Raw genomic sequence first — 24,395 nt, forward strand, 5'->3', positions numbered from 1 at the left:
CCCATGACTGACATTGCTGCCTGTCAGCCAGCACATGCTGGCATTCTAAGTGTAAGGAGCTGCAAGCAGTCAGCCTTGTCCTAAATCCCCACTGACCTTCTGCCAGTGAACAATGCAGTAAGCTGGCTTGTGTGCACCACTACACTCCCAGATATGTTAAAGATGCTTATGTGTAAGCATAACCTGAACTCAGAGCCCCATGTCACACCATGCCAGACTGGCCTCATAGGCATTGCTGGTCATTATAAAGGTCATTTATTTCCACATAAATCATTCCAATTACCTTGGACTTGAATGGAGGGTGGGGCTGGGACTTGCATGTGTGGCTTGTCCAAGCAGCAGCTCACTGACCATAACACATTCCCATCCGACAGTGCCTCTGGCTAAGCATTCAGCGGTATTCTTGGGATCTTAGGAAACTTCCTGAAAAAGGGGAAAGTAAAGATCAGGTGGCTGTGGGTAGACACATCCCTCATCCAAGGGAGTGAGTGCGAGTGTGGAGCCATGGAAGCTGTAGAAGAATGGATGGTGACTGGCGCAGATGTTTGCACTGGAAAGCTATTGTGCCAAAAACTGTTAACTGGGAGGGCAATGGGGGCCAAACGTTAGACGACATGACTCTAAGCCTGTCAGTTTGTGTGTGGCAATTTAACGGTGTATAAACATAATTAGTGACACGGTATTAAGCAGGGTTTCTCAAATGGGTCGCCGCTTGTGTAGGGAAAGCCCCTGGCGGGCCCAGCCGGCATGTTTACCTGCCCCATCCGTGGGTCCGGCCAATTGCAGCTCCCACTGGCCGCAGTTCGCTGCTCTGGGCCAATGGAGCTGCTGGAAGCAGCAGCCTGAACATCCCTCAGCCCATGCTGCTTCCTGCAGCTTCCGTTGGCCTGGAGCAGCGATCCATGGCCAGTGGGAGCCGTGATTGGCCGGACCTGCAGATAGGGCAGGTAAACTCACTGGCCTGGCCCACCAGGGGCTTTCCCTACAGAAGTGGCGACTCCTGTTTGAGAAACCCTGGTATAAAGGGTCACCCTTTGCCCTATACGCTGCCTACATGCAGTAGTTTCTAAAGAGAGGGACAACACAGTCAAGCCTCTTAGGTATTTTGGAGGTACAGGAGTTCTGTTGTGGAGCTAGAAAGGTCTCCTGGGGCTGCTTCTTAGATTAATCACACAGGTGAGTCTTCCCTAGAAATAGCCCCAGGTAGAGCTCCTGAAAGAGTCTAATCTGATCTTCAGTGTGCACTAGTGAGGCACTTCAGTGTGATCTCTGTTACCTGGCATAGAGGGAAAGGAAAGGGAAAAAGAACAGCTGCTGTGGGTGGAAGGCTTGCTGGGGAACCAGGGCAGAGAGAGACAAGGCTGACTCCCTGGGTCATTGCCAGGGTAGGCCAGGAGAAAAGGGCAGACAGGTAAAAGAGAAAGGACTTGCCTATGCCTGGGCCTTGGCTGGGGTTGGGACACTCTGATGTTAGCTGGCGCTGGTAGTTTAAGCTGGTACAAGCTGTAGTTCAGGTTGTCTTGCACATGACATACTGACTAGTTCCTTGATATGCAACTTGTAAGAGCAGCTAACAGAATGAAAATGAACTCCAATGACAGCAGCGAATCAGAGAATGATACTGAGGAAGAGGAGGAGGAGGAAGAAGAGTTTGCAAATGAACACATTAAGAGACTGGGTGGAGGAAGTAAAGATATGCGGCAGGATGGCACACTTCAGGAGGGAGCTTTTGAGACAGAGGACACATGCCTAGGGCACAAGAGTAAACACAGTTCAGGTGGGAAAAGTGATCTGGCGACGGTCTCACTGATCGATCTGGAAGAACAAATGGCAGAAGATTATGAAGCAGAGACCACTCCAAGAAAGAAAAAGAGAAAACACAGGTGAGTTTCCTGATCGACCTCCTCTGCCTTCTACTTTCTTGTGTTCCTCAGGCTGTCGTCTAGACCTACTGGACCTCACTGTCCCACTGGACCCAAAGAGGAGCCATCAGAGGCTGTGTGGCCAGCTGCCCATTGCTTTTTGATTGACTGTTTCAGGGGCACTCAAAGGCCCCTTATCTCAGGCTGGAACGTGACATGCTGAGAATGTTACCTTTTCAGGTGTCATTACTGTGGCTGCCCAGTGCCCCACACCTCTAGGCTTCCAGTCGGGTGCCAGATGTACCACAGCTCAGAGGCAAACACTGTAGATACTTCAGCGTAGATACTTCAGCATCTGGGCCTTGTAGGCACTAGACCTGGTGGTCCCAATAACCACTCAGAGACATGGCTAATGTGAAAGGGTATGTTTCTAGGGCTGGCAGGAAAGTTTGCAGATACCCTATCTATAGAGACTTGGGCCATTAGAATGCAAAGTGTCTGGTAGCGGGTATTGTTTGGGCCCTGGGGCTGTCCAGTCAGGCGTCAAGACTCATCAGTATGACAGTAAGACACACGAGGTAATTGTGTGCAGCAGTTAGTTTATGTTAGTTCACTTTCTCTGCTCAGCACTGTTGAGGCCTCAGCTGGAGCACTGTGTCCAGTTCTGGGCACCAAACATTAAGAAAGAAGTGGACAAGTTGGAGTGACTCCACAGGAGAGCAACAAAAGTGATAAAAGGTTTAGAAAAACTGACCTATGGGGAAAGGTTAAACAATGTATGTTTAGTCCTGAGAAAAGAAGAGAGAGAGAAAGAGAGTGTGTGTGTGAGGAGGGGGGGATCTGATCACAGGCTTCAATTATGTTAAGAGCTGTTATAAAGAGGATGATGATCAATTGTTCTCCATGTTCACTGGAGATAGGACAAGAAATAATGGGCTTAATCTGCAGCCAGGGAGATTTACGGTAGATTGTAGGAAAAACTTTCTAACTGTAAGGGTAGTTAAGCTCCAGATCAGGCTTCCAAGGGAAGTTGTAGAATCTCCATCACTGGAGGGTTTGAAGAGCAGGTTGGACAAACACCTGTCAGGGCTGGTCTAGGTTTACTTGGTCCTGCCTCAGCACAAGGGGTTGGACTAGATGACTGTTTGAGGTTGGCTCCAGCCCCACATTTCTATCTTCTTCTTAGCATATGCACAACATGCCTCAGGTGGCCCATGACCAGCACTCATCATCAGTTTGGGCCACTGATTGGACCATTAGCTTCCCTGGCTTGGGCTGGGTACTGACGGGGAGTGCGTCATGAATGCTGATTCATGACTCCAACTTAATGCCTGTGGGGTGCCCCCTAGAGTCCAGTCTCTGTTCCAGTCAAATAGGTGCTTGCAGGGTTCCAAGTCAAGCTCAGTTAATGGCTCTTACTGGGGCTCCAGTGCCTTGGGTTCCTGCCCAGCTGCTGTTCCTCCATGAGTACCATACAGACCTGCACACATGTGTATCATCTGGCAGTCTCAGACTGTTCCACACACGTCTCTGTCCACAGAGTCTGGGGCTTCTCTCCTGCTGCTGTGCAGCTCCCATTCCCAAAACAGAACCTGGCCACATCCTGGTTCAGGACCTGCCTAGGGGAAAGGGAAGTGCAGTGGGAGGGGGCTGATGGGAATTGTTGTTTCCTTCTTTGGGAAGCCTGTGTGATGGATCTGCATCCAGTCAGCTCTGGATGGACCATTGCATGCATGTTGTGACCTGTCAAGGCTCTGGCTGCCACCTCTATGCTGAAGATGAGGGCAGTTGCAATCTGCTCTATTTTATGCACATCAAAGGCCAGATTGCAAAAATGGTGCACACAGAAGTGTATGAACAACTAACCAGTTACCTGCTTGACTGACAATTGGTACGCGTGAATTATGCCGATGTGTTTTTGCACAAGCAGTTCTGAAAATCTGAGTCTGAAGTGGGCAAAGTTTGCGCATTACCACTGGGGCATCAGGGAACAATTTTTACCTAATTTATTCTAGAACTTCTGTCCTCAAATGCAAAGGGAGAAACAGATATTATCCCTTGTCAGAAATGTTCAGTTAGCTTGTTTATTCATATGAAAAACAAGCATTTGGTGAGTAGTGGCCAGGGAGAACATGTGTGCCAGGTCTCAGCCACTTACCATCAAACACCCTTCAAAAAAGGTCAGACAAAAGTAGAATGAATAATGGGCAGCTCTGAATTTTGGGGCCTGGAACTTATTAGGGTCTTTGGAGGATGTTCAAAATCAGAGAAGGAATCTCGAGTCACTCAGATTCCCCTAATGAGGAATTCCAAATGGGAACCCACCTTCCATTCCTTGCTCCAGGCCTGTCCGCCCTGTGCTGGGACCAGAGCAGGTTTGTTGAGTGCTCCTGTGCAGATAGACATCGTTCAGTCACCATGGTTGCACAAGTCGCTGTGTATGGGAAACCAAATGCACATAGTAGGGAAGTTTGGGCTGTGATGACATCATGTCTCCGGGATCTAGAATTCACAAAACAAAATCTGCAAAATGTTTCTTTAGTTCTGTCATCCTAGCTGGCCTGGGAGCTGCCATCTAATGGCAGCACAAGGGCTGCCCAGCCTAGGAGGACAAGGGATGGGGCCTGTCATGGTACAATTCCCCACTCTGAACCTTAGCGTCCAAAAGATGGGGTACCAGCATGAATTCCTCTAAGCTCAATTACCAGCTTAGAACCTGTAGCGTTGCCACCAACCAGGAAATCCAGTGCCTGGTACACTCTGGTCCCCCGAAAAACCTTGCCTGGGGACCTCCAAGACCCAGATCCTCTGGATCTCAACACAAGGAAAGTAAACCCTTTCCCTCACCGTTGCCCCTCCCAGGCTTCCCCTCCCTGGGTTACCCTGGAAGATCACTGTGATTCAAACCCCTTGAATCCTGAAACAGAGAGGAAAATGCACCTCCCCCCTCCTTCTCTCTTCCCCTCCCAGATTCTTCCTGAGAGAAAGTAATCCTGGCACAGAGAGAAATCAGCCTCTCTCTCCCTCTTCCCTCCTTTCTCCCCACCAATTCCCTGGTGAATCCAGACCCAGTCCCCTGGGGTCTCACCAGAATAAAAAAAACAATCAAGTTCTTAAACAAGAAAAGCTTTTAATTAAAGAGAGAAAAACAGTAAAAATGATCTTGTAAATTGAAGATGGAATATGTACAGGGTCTTCCAGCTGTAGACACTGGGAACACCCTCCCAGCCTAAGTATACAAGTACAAATTAAAATCCTTTTAGCAAAATACCAATTTGAACTCCTTCCAACCAAATACACATTTGCAAATAAAGAAAACAACCATAAACCTAACTCGCTTTATCTACCTAGTACTCACTAGTCTGAACTTATAAGAGCCTGTATTGGAGAGATTGGAGAGAAACCTGGTTGCCCATCTGCTCCCTCTGAGCCCCCAGAGTGAACAACAACGCAAACTAACAGCACAGCACAAAAACTTCCCTCCCTCAAGATTTGAAGTATCCTGTCCTCTGATTGGTCCTCTGGTCAGGTGACAGCCTGGCTCACTGTTCTTGTTAACCCTTTCCAGGCAAAGAGATATGAAGCACTTCTGTTCTATTAACTTTTCTTATCTGTTTATGACAGGGCCCTTCAGTAAAGCTGGCTAGGAATAGCTCCTTGCAGCCTGCCCACTCTGGTAACCAGGGCATGTCTGCACTGAGCCATTGCTTTCTCCTCTCTCTCCATTCCAGGCTGCTGTCTATCAACCTGACCAACTGCAAGTATGAGAGCGGTGAGTTGAAGGCAAGCCAGGACTCCTGTTCAGACCATATCTCACTGTGGCAAGTGCTGTGGAGCTCCCACACCTGGCTGGAGAAGGCTGTTAGCACTGGGTTTGGGCTGTGCAATGGCTTTAATGGATTGATTGCTGTTTTGGAGGTGACTTTTGCCCTGGGCCAGCTTGCCCAGACTTTGGGCTGAAGCTCTCTCTGCACTTAGTGAGTGCAGCTCTGGTCACAGCACTGGGAGCTTCCCACCCACACTGCCCCTGCCAGTGCGTCTCACTCACCCCTGGTCTGGAGAGCCCTACCCCTCTAGGGATGAGAAGGGAGTTTAGTCTCCATAGCACATTCTCTATCAAGATTGGCAACAGGGGCTCAGGTACTGCCAGTTGTGAGGCAGGTGTTTGCAGTGTTGACACTCGTGCGCTGAAAACTATGCACTCCTTTCACTTACAGTAGGACACTGAGCAGCCTGGGATGGCAGTGATTTGCATATATTACTTGCCTGGGCTGGATCTGTGCAGGAGACCCCTCCCCTCCTGCCAATGCCTCCAGGAATGAACTTTGGGCAGGTGGTTTAGGATTCTCACCTTACTCCTCTCTGTGGGAGGGAGTGGTATTAGAATACATATGACAGCATCTCTGTCCAGGTGGCTATTGGCAGGTATTGGTTAATGCCAATTATACACAAGTTCCATATTATGGAGCACAATTGCTATACTGAAAGTTACAGTCTCATCTGCTGTGGAGAGACCACAGAGTTTCTAGATGGAATGATGGACACTGGATACCTCCCCCCGGGAGGTGCCAGATACTATGATGATGGGCACCTTCTAAGAAGCTGAGGTGAACTGGGTATCTCCAAAGAGCTGGGGTCAGGCCCCTGCCCCTTTCCTGGGACCGCCAGACAAATGCGCTTCCAGGGTTGACATATTTCATTAGTCCAGGAGTGAGATCCAGTGGACAGTTCAGCTAAGGGAGGGGTATGTTCCTGCTGCTTTCTCCAGGATCCCACCGGGTTTTTTGTCCCCTTTGGAGGTGTAGGTGGAAGTCCTGGGGTGTTCTTTCCTTTGCCTGCCTCTTCCCATCTACTTCAGCTGAGAGATGTGTGAACGCTTGGGGCTCATCTCCCGATCCCACTTGGAGATGCCTCTTGCCATGTGCTTGCTTTGCTACAGTGAGGCGTGCTGCCCGACACTGTGGTCTAAAAGAAGTGGGGGAGGATGAGGAGTGGACGGTGTACTGGACTGACTACTCGGTCTCTCTGGAGCGCGTCATGGAAATGAAGAGGTTTCAGGTAAAGACCCCTCCATGGACAGGCCGCGAGTGGGAGGAGCTCAGGCAAGGACGAGGAAGGGAGGAGTTGGTTGGATGTCATGCAGTGCCGTGAAGTAGAGTATCCAAGGTCAGCATCGGTGCTACCCTTCTGTTACCTATGGGACAATCCCCACAGCCTGTCAATGTCTGTACCAGGGAGAGCAGGATCCCTGCAGCACTCTGAGCCTTTACCCCATTAGTACCCCTGAGGTGGAGCCATCAGCCACAGGTTGAAGGACAGCTGGAGAGCTGCCTTCCTCTCTGTTGCTGAGTCCTTGTTCAGCACATGGTTCTGGTTGATCAGCTGCTCCTCTCCGTGAATCATGCTGTTCTTGGAGAGGGGAAGCCACAGGTTTGAGAGAAGAGTGAACTCATCTCCCGCTGATGGGGCTCAGAGCAAGCACACCTAGCAGAGCAGCTGTCTTCCTGTCCTGTTCTTCCCTGAACTGACTCACATTGGCTCTGAAGGGTTATCACTTCTGCTCCTTTTGCCGACTTCTCCTTTCTGCTACACATTGTTTCAGAAAATCAACCATTTCCCGGGGATGACAGAGATCTGCCGGAAGGACCTGCTGGCCCGCAACCTCAACCGCATGCTCAAACTCTTCCCCAAAGAGTACAGCATCTTCCCCCGCACCTGGTGCCTGCCTGCTGAGTGAGTGACCAGCACTGCCAGCCAGCAGCAGGACAGATGGATGCTGTCTGCAGGGAAGGGAGGTCAGAGTAGTGGGAACCACTGGACTTAGCTTCCGTGGGGAAGGTGCTTTCTGGAGGATCCGCTGCTGACTCTGGGCCTCAGTAGCCTTCCTTGGGATGTAAGACGATGGGGCTCTATATTTAAAGAGTCCCAGATCTCGGATTGTAATCACACTGTATTAGGTTGTGGAATCGTTCTCCTCAGGGAAGGGGTAGGAGCCCCATCCCTAGAGGGATTTAAATCTGAATTGGACTAAGCCTCGGGAAATAGACTGCAAAGGAATCCTGCCCTGGCCCTCAGTGTGCAGAGGGATGAGCCTAAAAGGTCGTTTTTGTTTCTGACTTCTGTGATTCTGTGGGCTTTCCCCTGACAGTCCATGAGCACCCCTCCTTGGTCAGCTGGAGGGATCCTTCAGGGTGGTATGCAGGACCTGGCCGCTCCTGGGTGGAGCGCAAGGCTCATTGCTAGCCATGTGTCTGCCGTGGTGCCATGGTCTCAGCTGGCTGCCTCCCAGCACACAAGCACCCTTGGCTTTGTCCTTTGCAGGGGCGGGAGGCTTTCAGCACACAATCCAGAAGAGGGCTAGAAGGGATCACAGCAACATGTGGTGAGGCGTCAGTTCACAGGCAGAGGGATCAATAACCTGTGGACAGGGCGTTCAAACTGGGGCCTGAAGCACACTCCTAGCTTCATATTTAGGCATCTAAATAAGTGGCCTGACTTTCAAAATTGAAGTGCCCAGCAGCTGGCATTGGAACCAATCAGTGTGCAGCACTGTTGGAGATTAGGCCATCTCTGGCCTCCTCTCATGTCCATCCCTGTCCTGGCTATGCCCCAGGTCAGAGCACCCTGGCCTGGGCCTCCGGCCTCCTCTCATGTCCATCCCTGTCCTGGCTATGCCCCAGGTCAAAGCACCCTGGCCTGGGCCTCCGGCCTCCTCTCTCATCCATCCCTGTCCTGGCTATGCCCCAGGTCAGAGCACCCTGGCCTGGGCCTCTGTCCTCCTCTCATGTCCATCCCTGTCCTGGCTATGCCCCAGGTCAGAACACCCTGGCCTGGGCCTCCGGCCTCCTGTCACATCCATCTCTGTCCAGTTTGGCAAATGTGTTTTCAGGAGAGCCCGCAGGAAAGCTGCCGTTGTAGTTTATTGTTTCATTCTCCTTTGTGGCCAGGGTTGGTTACTTTCCCCCTGCTCCCTCCACAGTAGTAGAGCTAAAACCTTGCTGGGTCCTGACTAGGCAGCAGCTGCTGTTCTGTTACCCTTTCTCTGTGGCGGAGGCGGTGCTGAGAGCCATAAAGGCTTTCTCCCCCAGGCTGTGATGAGACAGTGATAAATAATGTTCTTCAGGAGTAGCCCAGTGTGGTGCAGGACTGCTCTTCTGACTGCCCCACCAGTGCTGAGCCCTGCATGGCCCAGCATGCAGTGCTCCAAACAGCCATGAGTCCTGCAGCTCTAACAGTCACTGCTTCTTCATTACATAGCTATGGGGATTTCCAGGCCTACGGGCGCATGAGGAAAAACAGGACGTACATCTGCAAGCCAGACAGTGGCTGCCAGGGGAGGGGCATCTTCATAACCCGCAACCCAAAGGAGATTAAACACGGGGAGCACCTGATCTGCCAGCAGTACATATCCAAGGTAACAGGGCTCCCACTGTCCTGGAAAAAAGGTGTGAGCTGGCCTCCCATGTCCTTCCAGTGTCCTGTGCCCCACTCCCGCCAGCCTGCCACTGTGAAAGCTCAGCCAGCAGCATTGAGGTTGCCACCTCCCAGCAGGGCCATCCTCAGTCTGCCCTCAGCACTTCTTCCCAGCTGGGAATGCAGAGCCTGAGCCATGCAGTTAGCAATGCTATTGTATCTCACGGGCACTCCTCCCTTTTCTCTCACAGCCCTTCCTTATTGATGGCTTCAAATTTGACCTGCGAATCTACGTCCTGGTCACATCCTGTGACCCCCTGAAGATTTTTGTCTATGAGGAAGGGCTGGCCCGGTTTGCCACCATGAGGTACATCGAGCCCAGCAGCAGCAACCTGGTAAAGAAGGGACGTTTCCAAGCAACTGGCGTAGCGTCAATAGGATTAACACACACTTGTCCTAAGGGCACGCAGACCCTGGGAAGTCAGGGCCTCGTTCTCTTCTTCTCTCTCCTCTGCTTCCTGCTCTGTTCTGCCTTTCCCCCATTCCTTTTGCTCCATGTCAGGATGGTTATTTCAGGAACTCCAGGATCCCCCCGGTGCACAGCCCCCATTCCCTCCGGTCTGCTCTGCTCCCTGCTTTGCCCAGGCTTCAGGGGCAGAACAGGGAGCAGGGTGATTATCCCCCTGGCAGCATCCAGAGATGGCAGGAGGCCAAATGGAGAATGGGGAGATGGGAAGGGAAAGGGAGAAATAATAAATGGAGATATACCTGTCTCCTAGAACTGGAAGGGACCCTGAAGGGTCATTGAGTCCAGCCCCCGGCCTTCACTAGCAGGACCAAGTACTGATTTTGGCAGATGGTTCCTCAGAAGCCATTGCCAGTGGCTTAGATGACACCAGTCCCCATGCAGCTCTAATTTGTGCTGGGGTGGACAATCTGAGAGATGCATCCAGGACCAGCTGGCTGCTGCTGCACCAAGCAGATTTCAGCCACAGCGGGCCCTGACCACCTGTTCATAGGTTTGTGTGGTTTTGATGCTGACCTGAAATCAGGCATCTCAGAGTGAAGGGGCGAAGAATTTAGGCCTGGGGTGAAGGAATGGCCTTGGGGAGGGGAGGAGGTGGTGGTGCTGGGGCAGAGGTGAACAGCAGTTGCTGGATAGAAGGCTAAGCATTGCTGGGCATCTGGGGCCTTTTGTCTCTCACTGGCACTTGGAGATTGAGTGTGAAGGTCTCTTGCTGTCCCTCTCTCAGGATGATATCTGCATGCACCTAACCAACTATGCTATCAACAAACATAATGAAAACTTCATCCGAGACGACATGATGGGCAGTAAGAGGTACCATCCTGCCTATGCCACCAGATCCCCTCATTCACCTCCTGCTGGGAGGCCCTATTGATGGGGCTGGCATGCTTCCTTCACTGGGGCAGCATGCTGTAGAGGCTCACCCCGTGTCAACGTTCTCTTTTAAGGTCACAGGTGGAGGTCACCTGCGTCAGTGTCTTGGGCTCCTAGGCCAACTGTCTCTTTGCTTGTTAATTCTGAGCACAGAACTGCCCCCTCAGGGGCTCCTGTATCTGGAGTGCCTCTGGGGCTGGCTGGCTTTGTAAGAAACAGCACCAGGGCTCAGTCCCCTGAGTTCCCCACGCCTTTCTGACCCATGGAGCCAGTGTGGTGACATTGCTTGCTACTGCTGCAGAAGCACTTTGACTTGGACAGGTCTGATCACCACCTTGTTCCCCAAACAGGAAACTGTCTACCTTGAATGCCTGGATGATGGACAACAGCTGCAACACAACAGAACTCTGGGAAGACATTGAGGACATCATTATAAAGACCCTTATCTCAGCCCACCCTGTTCTGAAGCACAACTACCGCACCTGCTTCCCCAACCACATCACTGGCTGTGCCTGCTTTGAGATTCTGGGCTTTGACATCCTGCTAGACAGAAAGCTGAAACCCTGGCTGCTGGAGGTGAGTGTGAACCCCTCCGGTGGCCTGGAACTCTCCCCCTCTGCACAGCAGATGGTTGGGGGCTTTTGTCGCCCAAGGAGAGAAGTAGAACTAAAACCTGGGGCAAGTTGCAGACAGTTTTAGTTTGATTGATGCTGCCACCTGCAATCTCTGCAGCTCTCCGTTCAATGAGGAGCTCTGGAGGCAAATAGCCAAGTAATCTCCAGTGCACAAGGAAATGTCTTGCCCAAGTTCCTGGGGTAATAACGGGGACTTCCCTGAGTCACAGGGCTGCGTGGCTCTCTGCAGCACCAGTCAGACCTCCTCAGTGTCCTTGGTGGTCAGTGAGAGGCCAGTGGCTGATCTTTAGATGGCAGTTTGTGCCAGGAAAGCAGCAACAGCCAACAGCAACCCCACGCAGCAGCACAATGCTTACTGCTGTTACCATGGTAGGAAAGAGTGCAACTGTAGGACAAGGGGCTGCCTGAGAGGAAAGAAGGGTTTTAGGCCAGCAATCTGGCTGCCTTCAGCAGATTTGTAGAGCTGCGCATGTGCCACTTGTCTTGGCAGGTGAATCACTCGCCCAGTTTCACCACAGACTCGCGCTTGGACCGAGAGGTGAAGGACGCTTTGCTCTGTGACGCCATCAAGCTGATAAACCTGCAAGCCTGTGACAAGAGGAAGGTGCTGGAAGAGGACAAGCGACGGGTGAAGGAGCGACTCTTCCAGGCCCACCAGCCACCTCGTGAAGCCAGGTACTGCTCCCCCCAAGGAGGAGTGCTGCAGGTCTTTGGGGAGAAGAGAACAGAGGAACAAGCATGAGAGGCCAAAGGCTGCTTTGTGGCCATTTGAAATCCCTCTGAGGTTGTGGCACTGTCGAGAACATTGTCACCTGTAGCAAGGGGAGTGGGCCCAGACTTTCATCATTCCACGGGAGACCCATGATTGAGGCTCCCAGCCTCTGGGACGTATCTGATTCCTGGGACTCTGTAAGCAGCCTGGGACGGGGCTGAGTCCTACCTCTCCCATTCAGTTGCATCTGCTTTGGTCACAAGGCCCTCCCTGGCCATCCTGGAGCACCCTACCTGGTGACACGTGGCCTTTTTCCCACAAATGCTTTGAGACTCCAACTTCTCCATAGGGTTGCCAACTCTGACTGAAGCTATTCAGGGAGATATTCCCCCCCACCCCAACATGATGTAATGTCGTTTTCTTAAAATATCCTATTAAAATCTCCCAGATTGCTTTCAATAGTCTCTGGGAGATCGATGCCGATTCCGGGAGACTCCCAGCCAGTCCTGGAGGGTTGACAACCCTACTTCTCCACAAAGCAGCATTGCCTCCTTGCCCACTCGTGCAGACGTGTCTACTCACAGCTAAAGCCAATGCACAACTGTTGAGGCCAGTTTGGATTGGCCGCCTATTGAGGCAGGGTAGGCAGGAGCTCCCTCCCACACACCAGTTTCAATTAATTACATTAGGTAACTAAAGCTTGGACCTGTGCTGTGCTCTGCTGCCCCTGGGTCCAGAGGTGCTCAAACTAGGGTGCTGGGGGAGCTGCTGCACCCCTGGATTGAAGTGGTTTCCATCATATCCAGGGGTTACAGTTATGTTCAAGGGCTCTCAGCCCCCCACTATAAAAACTGCTCCAACCCCACTGCATGGGGCTGGGCTGCCCCCTCTCCCAGGCTGGAGTGCTCAGAGCTGGATGAAAGATGGCAGGCCCAGCTGAGACACCTGAGCTCTTGTGAACTGGTACTCTTGGCTGAGAAGGGTGGGGACAGTGAGAGGAGCTCTGAGCCTCCCTGCTTTGCCTGTACGGCCCAGCTGGAGGAGATACCGACCCCGACCGGGAGATGCATTGGCTTGGTGCAGTGAATGCACGCCGGGGTTCCCAGATCGGGAGGGGAAGGGAAGGGGAGAAAGGACAGCTAGAGTCTTGGACAGGGCAGCGTCTGGAACTTGTCCCAGCCTGCTGCCTGTACAACAGTCTCCAGGGATGTGTCTCCATGGCTCCTCCTGCTTTCATCTTTGTTTTCTGATGGCAGACGTGAGAAGTTAGAGAGCAGCCAGGCGGCCTGGCTGGCCCAAGCGGAGAAGTATGAGAACACGCACCTGGGAGGGTACCGGCGCATTTACCCCACGCGCGAGACAGACAAGTATGAGCCATTCTTCAAGCACAGTGGCTCCCTCTTCCAGGAGACGGTGGCTTCCAAGGCAAGAGAGGAGTGTGCCAGGTACATTGCTCCTGTGGAAAAGCCCTCCTCATTGGATGCCATGGGGCAGAGAGTGTTCACCGCTGGTCTCTCTGCTGGGAACACCTGCTGCTGCCTAAAGCATGGGCTATGGGTGAGGAGTGCCTAGGAGAGGAGCCCTGGCTCCATTGCCAGGGGATGGGGAAGGCACTGCGTCCTCCACATAACCTCTCTGCCCTGCCTCTGGATCTGAGAGGGAGACATGCCAGAGTCCATTGTTTATGGATTCTGGAAGTGGTTTATAGCATGCGTCCTGCTGCATCTGAGTAGGCCCCGTCTCCACCCTATCTAGGTGGCACAACCTGGTGCAAAGGGCATTTCCTTATGGGGATGGTAACAGCTTTTGAAGGCCCGGGGCCATTTCCCAGCACATTTGTCATCCCGGATCCTGCTCCTGATAGCAACCCTTGGCTGTGCTGTATGTCCCCTCCATTGGGGTCAGCACAGCCTGGCACAAGATCTCACACTGAGCATCAGTGACCAAGATTGTTGGTTCGTGCCAGGCAGCAGCTGGAGGAAATTCGCTTGAAGCAAGAGCAACGAGAGGCTACTACTGGGAAGAAGAAAAAGGAGCGAAAGGAGAACCTGCAGGGAAAGTCCGCTGGGGAGAAATCCCGCATCCGCAGCAAGGCCAAGGCTCCTCCCACTCGCCTCACCTACAACAGCGCCAGGACCTGCGACAGGAAGGTACCACTGCTCCAACCAGCATGCAGCTCCATGGAGCGGGTCAGATGGAGCCACCTGGCATTAGAAGGAGAGCTGGAGGCACTGACATCTCCCACCCCAGCCAAGGACTGAGCTCGTCTTCATGGAGTTTGTATTGCTGCTGACCTGTGCTGGGAACAGCCAGCCCATGGAAGTCTATGGCCCCCCCACCCCCTTACCCCTGCCTGGAGTCTGTGGCCGGAGTCTTCTTCCTGCTCCACACTGGAACTTGTGGCCCAGGCCCTGTTCCTGACCCCAGCATAGTTTGTGGCCGCAGTCGCTCTCCTCCCTCTGTTAATCTGTGGCCCAGCCCCCCAGACCATGCTGTAATTCGAGGTGTATTTCTGTCCTAAGGTGCAGCAGATGGTGTTTGACTCCATGCGGCCCCAGGAGATAGTGGAAGATGAGGAAGTAGAGAGGCTCAAGGCTCTTCTGCAGCGCGAAAACCTCATACGGGGTCTTGGCATCGTGGATCAGCTCTCTCGGCTGCTCCACACAACTGAGCCCAGGCCTGTGGATGTCCACAGGCCCCACATCAATATCTCCGAGAGCCAGGTAAAGGTGGGCTGCTTAGAGGCATCTCCCAGGGCTAGTGCAGTAGTTAGTGTTCTTGGTGATCCTGCACACACAGGAGCAGGAGGAGCTGAGGACACTGGGCACCGCCGGCCTGGAGAAGTTCCTCTCGCTGGGTTAAGTGAGAAATGAGGGCTGGGGCTGGGTCCTTGGGTTGGCCTGTTTTTATGGTAATTTTTCCTGTGTTCAAAAGGGTCAAAAAATGATTCCTTAGGGACACCTCAAGAGCTCAGAGGAGGGTCCAGGCTCCTGACCTGAGGGGTCTCATCTTATCAGCATCCCATGGAACAGAACAGAGGAGCCTGCTCTCTGAATATGGAAGTGCTGCCTCTGGACCCCACAAGTCCCAATGTGCAGTACAGCCTGCTGTCCTGGCTCGAGGCTGAGCTGTGCATACTGGAATATCTGGTCTCAGTGCCCTTGTCTTCACTAGGGAACACAGGTGTGTTCCTCACCTGAGATAGCTAACAGGAGTAAAAGCCTTGTGAAGAAGAGGAGCTGCTCTGCTGGAGAAGAAGGGGCTGTTGTTCTCGGCCAGCTCTACACTACAGTTTTGTCAGCACAGCTGTGTTGTTGAGGGATGTGAAGACACACACAACCCACAGGCTCTGCTGGCAGAACCCCGGTGTAGACACAGCTGTGCCCACAGACGAGCTCTCTGCTGGCTTAGCTAGCGTCATTTGGGGAGGTGGCCTTTCTACAGGGGCCAAAATATTCCTCCTGTTGACATATGCTCTGCTGGCATGGCTGCATGGGCAGAGCCTGTGTCGTGTAGACTAGCCCATATAGTCACTCGTCAGACTTGAACTGCACTTGTGGTATATTTCCAGTGATCAAGTGCAGGATGTGGGGAGAGGGTTCCAGTCACATGCCACAGGATGGCTGGTATTACTGCCCACGTGAGCTCCTGTAGGCACTGGAAATGCCTTGAATGCCCCTTCCTCCTGCAGTGAAAAAAATTACTGTCATCTGTAGGGAAAACAACAAGTTTGGGGAAGCCAGAGTCTCTGTCAGACACCAAGCCTTTGTCAGGGAAAACGTATGGCCATGAGTGTGATGTTCTGCTGCACTCCCTGTCCTAGTGCCAATCTTCATATACCAACGAGCAGCAGCAAGAGAATGGGGACCTGCAATGCTGGACCATTAGACATCCCATAAAGATCAGATCACCTTTAGATATGGGGGCTATTTCTCCATTTCAGTAACAGTTTTACTGGCTGAAGAAAGTGAACTCTGGAGTAGCTGTCTAGCAGCTGGGAGACCTATGTAAAGGGAGCCCTTTAACAAAGTGGGGCTGAAAGGAGCAACAAAGATTTGTCTAAAAATTGCACTCTGGCAAATGCCCATCCCTGATCTCTTGGCATTCTGTGGGGCTGGTCCCTCCCAGGGAATGTGACAGCAGTCTGCAGCACGTTTACTAACTGCGCACACAGTGCATGTCACATAGCTTGAGTGCTTTAGAAACATGCACTGTGCTAAGGATAATTAGTAATTCCCTGTTCTCGGCATAAAGCAGGTCACTCAGGAGACTGAAAGAATGAGGAGTACTTATGGCACCTTAGAGACTAACACATTTATTTGGGCATAAGCTTTCATGGGCTAAAACCCACTTCATCAGATGCATGGAGTGGAAAATACAGTAGGAAGATATATATACACAGAGAACATGAAAAGATGAGGGTTGCCATACCAACTCTAATGAGACAAATCTATTAAGGTGGGCTGTTATCAGTAGGAGAAAAAAACTTTTTATAGTGATAATCAAGATGGCCTATTTCCAACAGTTGACAAGAAGGTGTGAGTAACAGTAGGGGAAAAATAGCACGGGGAAATAGTTTTTAATTTATGTAATGACCCGTCCACTCCCAGTCTTTATTCAAGCCTAATCTGATGGTGTCCAGTTTGCAAATTAATTCTAGTTCTGCAGTTTCTCGCTGGAGTCTGTTTTTGAAGTTTATTTTGTTGAAGAATTGTGACTTTTAGGTCTGTAATTGGGTGACCAGGGAGGTTGAAGTGTTCTCCAACTGGTTTTTAAATATTATAATTCTTGACGTCTGATTTGTGTCCACTAATTCTTTTGCGTAGACACTGTCCGGTTTGGCCAATGTACATGGCAGAGGGGCATTGCTGGCACATGATGGCATATATCACATTGGTAGATGTGCAGGTGAACGAGCCCTGGATGGTGTGGCTGATGTGATTAGGTCCTATGATGGTGTCCTTTGAATAGATATGTGGACAGAATTGGCAACAGGCTTTGTGGCATGTATAGGTTCCTGGGTTAGTGTTTTTGTTGTGTGGGCTTCTACCTGCAAAGCTACTGGCCCACTCTGGATGGGTGTCCCAGTATCAAGCCCAGAGCGTTGCTGCAGTACAGATGCTGCTGCCATATCCAGTGCACTCCCTGGACTCCCGTGTGTCAGCAGACAGTGCTGCAACAGAACACCGGACACTTCAAATGACTGCTCCAATGGAATCCGGAACTGGGGAACATCCGAGTGAGATGAGAGGCTTGTTGGGTTTTCTTGGGTCGGCTGGTGGCTTCCAAAACATGCAACATGCTATGCAGCTGCAGAGATGCTTGGTCCAAAATCCAGGAGGGAGTGAAGCCAGTAGTCCACTAGTCACTGTCTCTGTTAGCCATGATGGCTGTAAAGGGCTGTGAGGCTTGGCTGTTACCTGCCATGCTGGAGAACTAACATCTGTTCTTGTGCCAGTGATGAATGAGAAATTTCTCGGGGATCAGCATCACATCTCTGGCATTGACAGGCGCATCCTGTCCAGTCCTTTGCTGGACACATGTCAGAAAGGAGGGTGATACATTAGAAAGGGTTCAGAAAAGAGCAGCAAGAATGGTTTGAGATGTGGAAAACCTGCTTTATGGTGAGAGACCAAAGAAGCGCAATCTATTTAGCGTAACCAATCGAAGGGTGATCACTATCTTGAAGTACCTACGTGGAACAAAGATTTCTGAGTAAAGAGCCTTGTAATCTTGCAGACTAATACCTAACAAGTTGTAGTGGCTGGAAGCTGAAGTGATGCAAATTCAGGTTAGAAATAAGATTTTTTTTTGATAGTCAGGATGAATAACCATTGGAGCAAATTACCAAGGGACATGGTGGATTCTCCATCTTTTGGTGTCTTGAAATCCAGGGTGGGTGTGACTGTGTAACACAGCCACTCTAGCTGAGCCAGAAGTGATGGGCTGCAGGCAACAATTGCTGGGTACAATTTTCTGGTCTGTGTTGTAACAGGAGGTCAGACTAGAGAATCACATTGGTCCCTTCTGGCCTCAGAATCTCTTACTGCAAGTGTGAGAGGTAAATGGGATGTGTTAAGGTTCCTTCCCCACTCTGAACTTTAGGGTACAAATGTGGGGACCTGCATGGACACTTCTAAGCTTAATTACTAGCTTAGATCTGGTAACTCTGCCACCATCCAGAAATTTCAGTGTCTGGATCACTTCTTGTCCCCCCCAAAACCTTCCCCTCCCTGGGCAGCCTTGAGAGGCTTCACCAATTCCCTGGTGAACACAGATCCAAACCCCTTGGATCTTAAAACAAGGAGAAATTAACCATCCCCCCTCCTTTCCCCCCACCAATTCCTGGTGAGTTCAGATCCAATCACTTTGGATCTTAAAACAAGGAAAAATCAATCAGGTTCTTAAAAGGAAAGCTTTTAATTAAAGAAAGAACAGTAAAAAAAATCATTTCTGTAAAATCAGGATGGAAAATACTTTAAAGGGTAATCAGATTTATATAGCCCAGAGGAACCCCCTCTAGCTTTAGGTTCAAAGTTACAGCAAGCAAAGGTAAAATCCTCTCAGCAAAAAAAGGAACATTTACAAGTTGAGAAAACAAAAATAAGACTAACCCGCCTTGCCTGGCTATTACTTACAAGTTTGAAAAATGAGAGACTGGTTCAGAAAGATTTGGGGAGCCTGGATTGATGTCTGGTCCCTCTTAGTCCCAAGAGCGAACAACCCCCAAAACAAAGAGCACAAACAAAAGACTTCCCCCCACTAAGATTTGAAAGTATCTTGTCCCCTATTGGTCCTCTGGTCAGGTGTCAGCCAGGTTTACTGAGCATCTTAACCCTTTACAGGTAAAAGAGGCATTAACCCTTAACCATCTGTTTATGACAGGGTGAAAACGCAGGGAGGATTCTCAGGGGTGTAACAGTAACAGGTTAAATAGCGGGGTTCGGAAGAAATTCTCACCTGGTCAGATTGGCAGAGTCTTTGGCGGTTTTTCACCTTCCTCTGCAGCATGGGGCATGGATCACTTGCAGGTTTAAACTAGTAGAAGTGGTGGATTCTCTGTGACTTGAACTCATGACTTGAGGAATTTAGTGACTCTGCCAGAGGTTCAGGGTCTGTTACAGGAGTGGGCGGGGGATGTTCTGTGGCCTGTGATGTGAAGGCGGCAGGATGATCCCTTCTGTTCTGACCATAAAGTCTATGAGGAGGACAGCCCTTCTCTGCTCCCTAACCATGCCCCACAGGAATTAAAACATAAGTCGCTGCTCTTCTTTTTTTCCAGCCGCGATTCCTTCAGGACGTGTTTGGGAACCGGGAGACACAGAGTTTAATGACCCTCGTCCCCCTCTCGCTCCTGGGAGGCACAGTCCGGGAGTTAGGACAGCAGATCATGCAGCAGCCTGCGGCCAGGGCCCGGATGCTGGGCAACCAGGGCTTCATTCCCACCCTCCTGGGTACCCTGTCAGGCATGGGCCAGAGCATCCCCTACCCTGCACAATATAAGTCACATCATGGCCTGCAGCCGCAGAAGAACATGAGCTGGTTAGGAAACCACGCTCTGGGGACACCGATGGTCAGCAAGCCCTGTGCTCTGGCAAAGATACTGAAGGTGGGAGGCCGGAGATTCTCCAGCGCCAGAAACAAGGTCGAAAGCCGTGAGTACAGAGTCGCGGCCTGGCATACTGCTGGTGTCAGTTGGGAGACATAACTCTTTTGGGAGACATAACCCAACTCTGAGTTGCCTTCCAGGCCTCTGTGGCTCTCCTGTTCCCCACAATAGTATAGTTTGGTTAGCAGGCGACCTTCCCTTGCCTGACTGGATTCCCAGGGCATTCTCCTCTGGCACAGCTGGTGACATGCTAGAAGTGTTCCATCTTATTCAATTAGTCTGATTTCCAGCCCGGAGACTCTCAGAGCCCTGGGACGCCATTAGTCTCTAGTCTCATATTCAGGGAGTAGGCAGGGAAATCAAGCTGAGAATCAATGAAGACCCTCAGAGACCTGTAGAGGGTGAGTCTGTGCTGGACTCTAAGGGCTGGAAGCCAGTGAAGAGCTCTGTCGCTGGGGAGATGTGTTCTCCTCCCCTGCACCTGCACATGAGACCGGCTGCTGCATTGGGCGTGCTGGAGCTCAGGCAAAGTGAGCAGGGTGTAAGTTCAATAGTGCTTGGGAGGTGGGGCACAGCAGGCAGTGGCCACAGTAATGTCTGAGGAGAGCAGATGTTTTAGAAATGGGAGTGGACTGGGGGTGCCATAATGTCCCTTTCGAGATCTATGGCCCAAGAGTATCTTAGGGGTCCCAGTGAGTGACATGGCTCCAGGGTGTCAGTCAATAATCCTGCGTATTCCCAACCAGCCTCCCGAAGGAGTGCCACTACCGGGGGTCCTGCGCCATTGGAGGGGGTTGCACACACACACTGTCACCTGCAGTAACTCTAGTTCTCTCACTGTCCCCTCCCCAGAGCCACACTGCCCTTCCTGCGCCCTGCTGCGGTCAGGGCTTCTGGCAGAAGAGAGGAGTTGAGGGGCAGAGTATTTATCCCCTCAGTCTTTGGAGCACTGCCTCAGCTTCCAGCCAGTCACCAAGGGGCACCTTTGGGGTTCCTCCTGGGGTGCTCCAGCCCTGCATTGTGTCCCTCCTGTGCTCTCGTTTCAGATGCCCATGCCCCCAGGCAGCCCCTCCACGTGGCCAGTGGTTACGCCGACTCTCTGAGCTACCTGGCTCATGCTGGCAAGGCTCCAAATCACACGTATAGTGACTACACCTTCCCCTCGGTGACAGACTCCCTCAGCCGTGCTGCAGTCCATGAGCTAGCCATCAACTCTGCCTCTGCTCCCATCGTCCAGCGCTCAGACACCTCACACCGTGCCAATGCCATGTCCATTCTCAACTTCAACCACCACAGGTAACGGCCCTGCCTGCAGCTGGCTTCCAGTGAGCTCCTCATCACTGGGGCTCACTGAGGAGCTGGTGTCTCCAGAGGAGGAGGTTTGCCCTGCTTTCCTGGCCTGATTCCAGCTAGAGTACATTATTCTTCACCTCCCCACCCTTGCTGACAAACTCCTCTTGTGGAGTAGCATGTTCTGTTAACAGCAGGTTTGTCCCACCCCAGGGATGGCTGCATTTCAGAGCCACGGCAGCTTAGGCCAGCCCTGTATAAACACTGTCAAATGGCTGGAGACCATCGGGAATGAAATCTAAATGATCAGCTGGTATTTTCGCCCACTGGAGCCACCTTTCCAGGCCCTTACTTCGTTCTCCATGGGTTGCATTACCTGCAGTGAGCAATGCTGTAAATCTGCTGAGAGCTCTTCCCAGTCCTGATTCAGCAGAGAAAAGCTCCTTACCCCTCTGTCACCTTGGAACATCCCTGCTGCCATGCAGGAGCAACTCCACAGACTCCTTTACCGAGCTCTTCCCAAATGGGCTATAACTTGGCCTTCCTAGATTGTAAACTCTTTGGGGTGGGGGCTGTCACTGTGTGTGTGCATGGTGCCCAGCACCACAGGGGGCTGGCCTCTAGGCACTGGTAAATAATGGAAATCCACGCTCCCGCGATGCTGCTGTCCTACAGCTGCCAGAGCTGCCATCTCGGGGCAGCTTGCATTGGAAGGGACTGCCCAGGGGAATTGATTGGCTTGATGAGTGGGAGGTCAAGCCACATGTCTAAACCCAGTTTTGCTTGTTCATATCTGAGTGTACAAAGGAAGCTAACCTGGGGTCACCATGCAACCTGCAGGAGTGAGGATACCATTAAATCGATATGAAACGAGAGGTGAATTGCCGCTCACCATTGCCCATGGGCCCTGCCCTCAGGAGCTGGGATAGAATTCTGTCCTCACCCAGAATGTCTCTGTTTAACCCTTATTTGCCATTTGAAAGAAGAAGGTTTCCATCTCTTGGGGTTTCCTGTGAAGCGGGAAGTATTTGCCAAAGGGTCTGGCAAATGTTCAGAAACTAGGGCTGAGCAAATAGATTTTGTCAGAGTGCACCAGGTTTGGGTAACTGGTGGGTACCTTGCCCTTTGCTCCCACTACAAGCCACACAGGAGCATTCTCCACTACAATTTGTCTGCACTCAGGTATGAACAGTATCCCAGCATCCCCTCTGCCTGCAATGTCCACTGGTTGCACCAATAAGCTTGCAGAGGCCCATAGGCTTAGGTGCTGGAACCTGTTTTTGCTCTGTAGTTTCCTCTCTCCCCAGCCCGGTTCACCTGAGCTGTGGATGGGGGAGAAGCATATTGATCCTTTGCTCCCCAGCTCTCTGGCTTCTCCAGTCTGCTCTGTTTGTGTCCCCTAAGCAAACCCAGACCTTCTCTCATCAGTGATTGCTTGCTTCTCCCACAGGAAATGGACCTGAACCTTGGCCAAACAGTCTCTGGGGAAGAAAGGGACAACGGCCTTGGGAATCCTGCAGCCACAGGTGAAGGCTGTGCCAAAAGACTTGCTTTCTTCTGCGTGGAAGGGAGAAAAACCTCCAAGGGGCCAGGCAGAGGGGGAGACAAGGGAGACAGTGACCCCAGGCCTGCTGTGGTGACCTGGCGGCTAGCGATGAGGACGCCAGTGTCTGCTGCAGATAAGGAGCCTTCTCAGTGAGGGCTGAGCACTTCAGACACTATTTAGTGAGCGCTCTAGAGTCACATCTCCACTGGACAGAGCTGTTTTCCAACAATGCTGCGCAAGGGATTTTGTTAATAGTATTTGGCACCATCCTCTCCAGCCAACTTTGTCCTGTAGCTGGGATCCCCAACCTGTAACTGCAGCCTCTCCCCTACACCTACTGATCAACTGCAACAGGAGGGCAGGGCTTGTTTCTTTCAGGGCTGCAAGAGTTTGTTCTTTTGTATCTGTCTTAGTAAAGTTTTATATGGTTTTACAATTCCCTGTCAGTCTGTCCTTCTGCCTGTGACCCCTGCAGCATTGCAGCAGATGGAGACTGGTTTTCCCTAGCAAGCCCTGGCTCTGGGAGGTGCTGTCTGATTCCTCCCTCATGGGCCTAGAGCCCACAGACCTTAGCAAAGGAACCTGCTGGCCTATATGTTGTTCAGGGCTCTCACAGTGCCTAGCTGCAGGAAGCAGCATATGAGGATCAAAACAAAGCAGTTGCTTGTTCTACTAAATCCTTTCATTCCCTCCTGGGGCGAGGGGCTGAGTGAGCACGTAGCAACAGGCACTCAGTGAGTTCACAGGAACTGACAAATATCAGACTGCCTCAGACCCACAATCCAGCTAGTCCAGGATCCTGTTTCCAAGAGTGACTAGTACCAGATGCTTGAGAAGGTGAAGAACCCCGCAGGAGGCAGATGTAGGGTAATCTGCCCCATCTAAGTTTTAGTCTAATCCCTGGTCATGAAAGGTTGTTTTAAACTATGAAGCACAAGGTTTAATTTCCCTGCCAAAATAGTTGTTAATGATAATAGGATATTCTGATCAGCGGTTGTGTGAAAAGTGTTTCCTTTGATTGGCTTTGAACTGCCCACCCTGCAATGTCATCGTGTCCCCATTTTGTGACCAGATGCTGTCGATCTCCCTGCCCTAAACCAGTACCTACTTTATAGACCTTTATCACGTCCCCTTTTATGGGCTTCCTCTCTGGGGCAAGAATCTGTCTTCACAGGAGAGTTTCTCCAGGCCCCTAACTGTTCCTGTGACACTTCTGGGAGCCTCTCTCATCCTGCCAGCTCCCTGCTGACAGGGGTGAGGTGAACCCTGCTGGCACAGGATCCAAGTGAGGCTACCTTGTTCGTTTGTACAATGGCACCTAATATTTCGTAGGCTCTTTGCCTGCGCCTGCACACCGAGCCTAGCTGTGCACAGTGATGCCTCGGTCCCCTTCCCTATAGGCCACCTTCATGGTGTTTCCCCTCGCTCGCAACACCTTGCCCCCTCTCATAGCGCCCTCCATCTCTCCTGCAGCGCTCTGCCCCAGCACCCCCACATCTCCGCTGCAGGGCTCTGCCTCAGCACCCCCAGATCTCCCCAGTGCCCGAGATCTCCCCTGCAGCACCCTGCCACACCTGCCCCAGCAACCCCAGATCTCCCCTGCCCCACCTCCCCCAGCACCTCCACATCTCCCCTGCAGCGCCCTGCCCCAGTGCCCCCCGATCTCCCCTGCAACGCCCTGCCACGCTTCCCCCAGCACCCCCACATCTCCCCTGCAGCATCCTGCCCCACCTCCCCCACATCTCCCCTGCAATGCCCAGCCCCACCTCCCCCAGCACCCCCACATCTCCCCTGCAGCGCCCTGCCCCAGCACCCTGAGATCTCCCCTGCAACGCCTTGCCCCAATGCCCCCAGATCTCCCCTGCAACGCCCTGCCACACCTCCCCCAGCACCCCTACATCTCCCCTGCAGCGCCCTGCCCCACCTCCC

The 24,395-nt window shown here is 51.9% G+C and overlaps 1 protein-coding gene across 1 annotated transcript; it reads left to right on the forward strand.

The window, feature by feature from the left end:
* The first annotated feature begins 1,303 nt into the window (after window positions 1-1,303).
* Window positions 1,304-22,737, forward strand: TTLL13 (tubulin tyrosine ligase like 13). The gene is made up of 15 exons (XM_050967375.1): window positions 1,304-1,883; window positions 5,594-5,634; window positions 6,802-6,920; window positions 7,465-7,595; window positions 9,120-9,276; window positions 9,527-9,700; window positions 10,529-10,614; window positions 11,025-11,250; window positions 11,800-11,984; window positions 13,278-13,466; window positions 13,988-14,171; window positions 14,544-14,744; window positions 19,304-19,676; window positions 20,677-20,926; window positions 22,371-22,737. The coding sequence occupies exons 1-15, from the start codon at window positions 1,552-1,554 to the stop codon at window positions 22,381-22,383; spliced, it is 2,661 nt and encodes an 886-aa protein (XP_050823332.1). The 5' UTR covers window positions 1,304-1,551; the 3' UTR covers window positions 22,384-22,737.
* The last annotated feature ends 1,658 nt before the right edge of the window (window positions 22,738-24,395 follow it).

The sequence above is a fragment of the Gopherus flavomarginatus genome, chromosome 9 (assembly GCF_025201925.1).
Source record: "Gopherus flavomarginatus isolate rGopFla2 chromosome 9, rGopFla2.mat.asm, whole genome shotgun sequence".
Classification (NCBI taxonomy): Eukaryota; Metazoa; Chordata; order Testudines; family Testudinidae; genus Gopherus; species Gopherus flavomarginatus.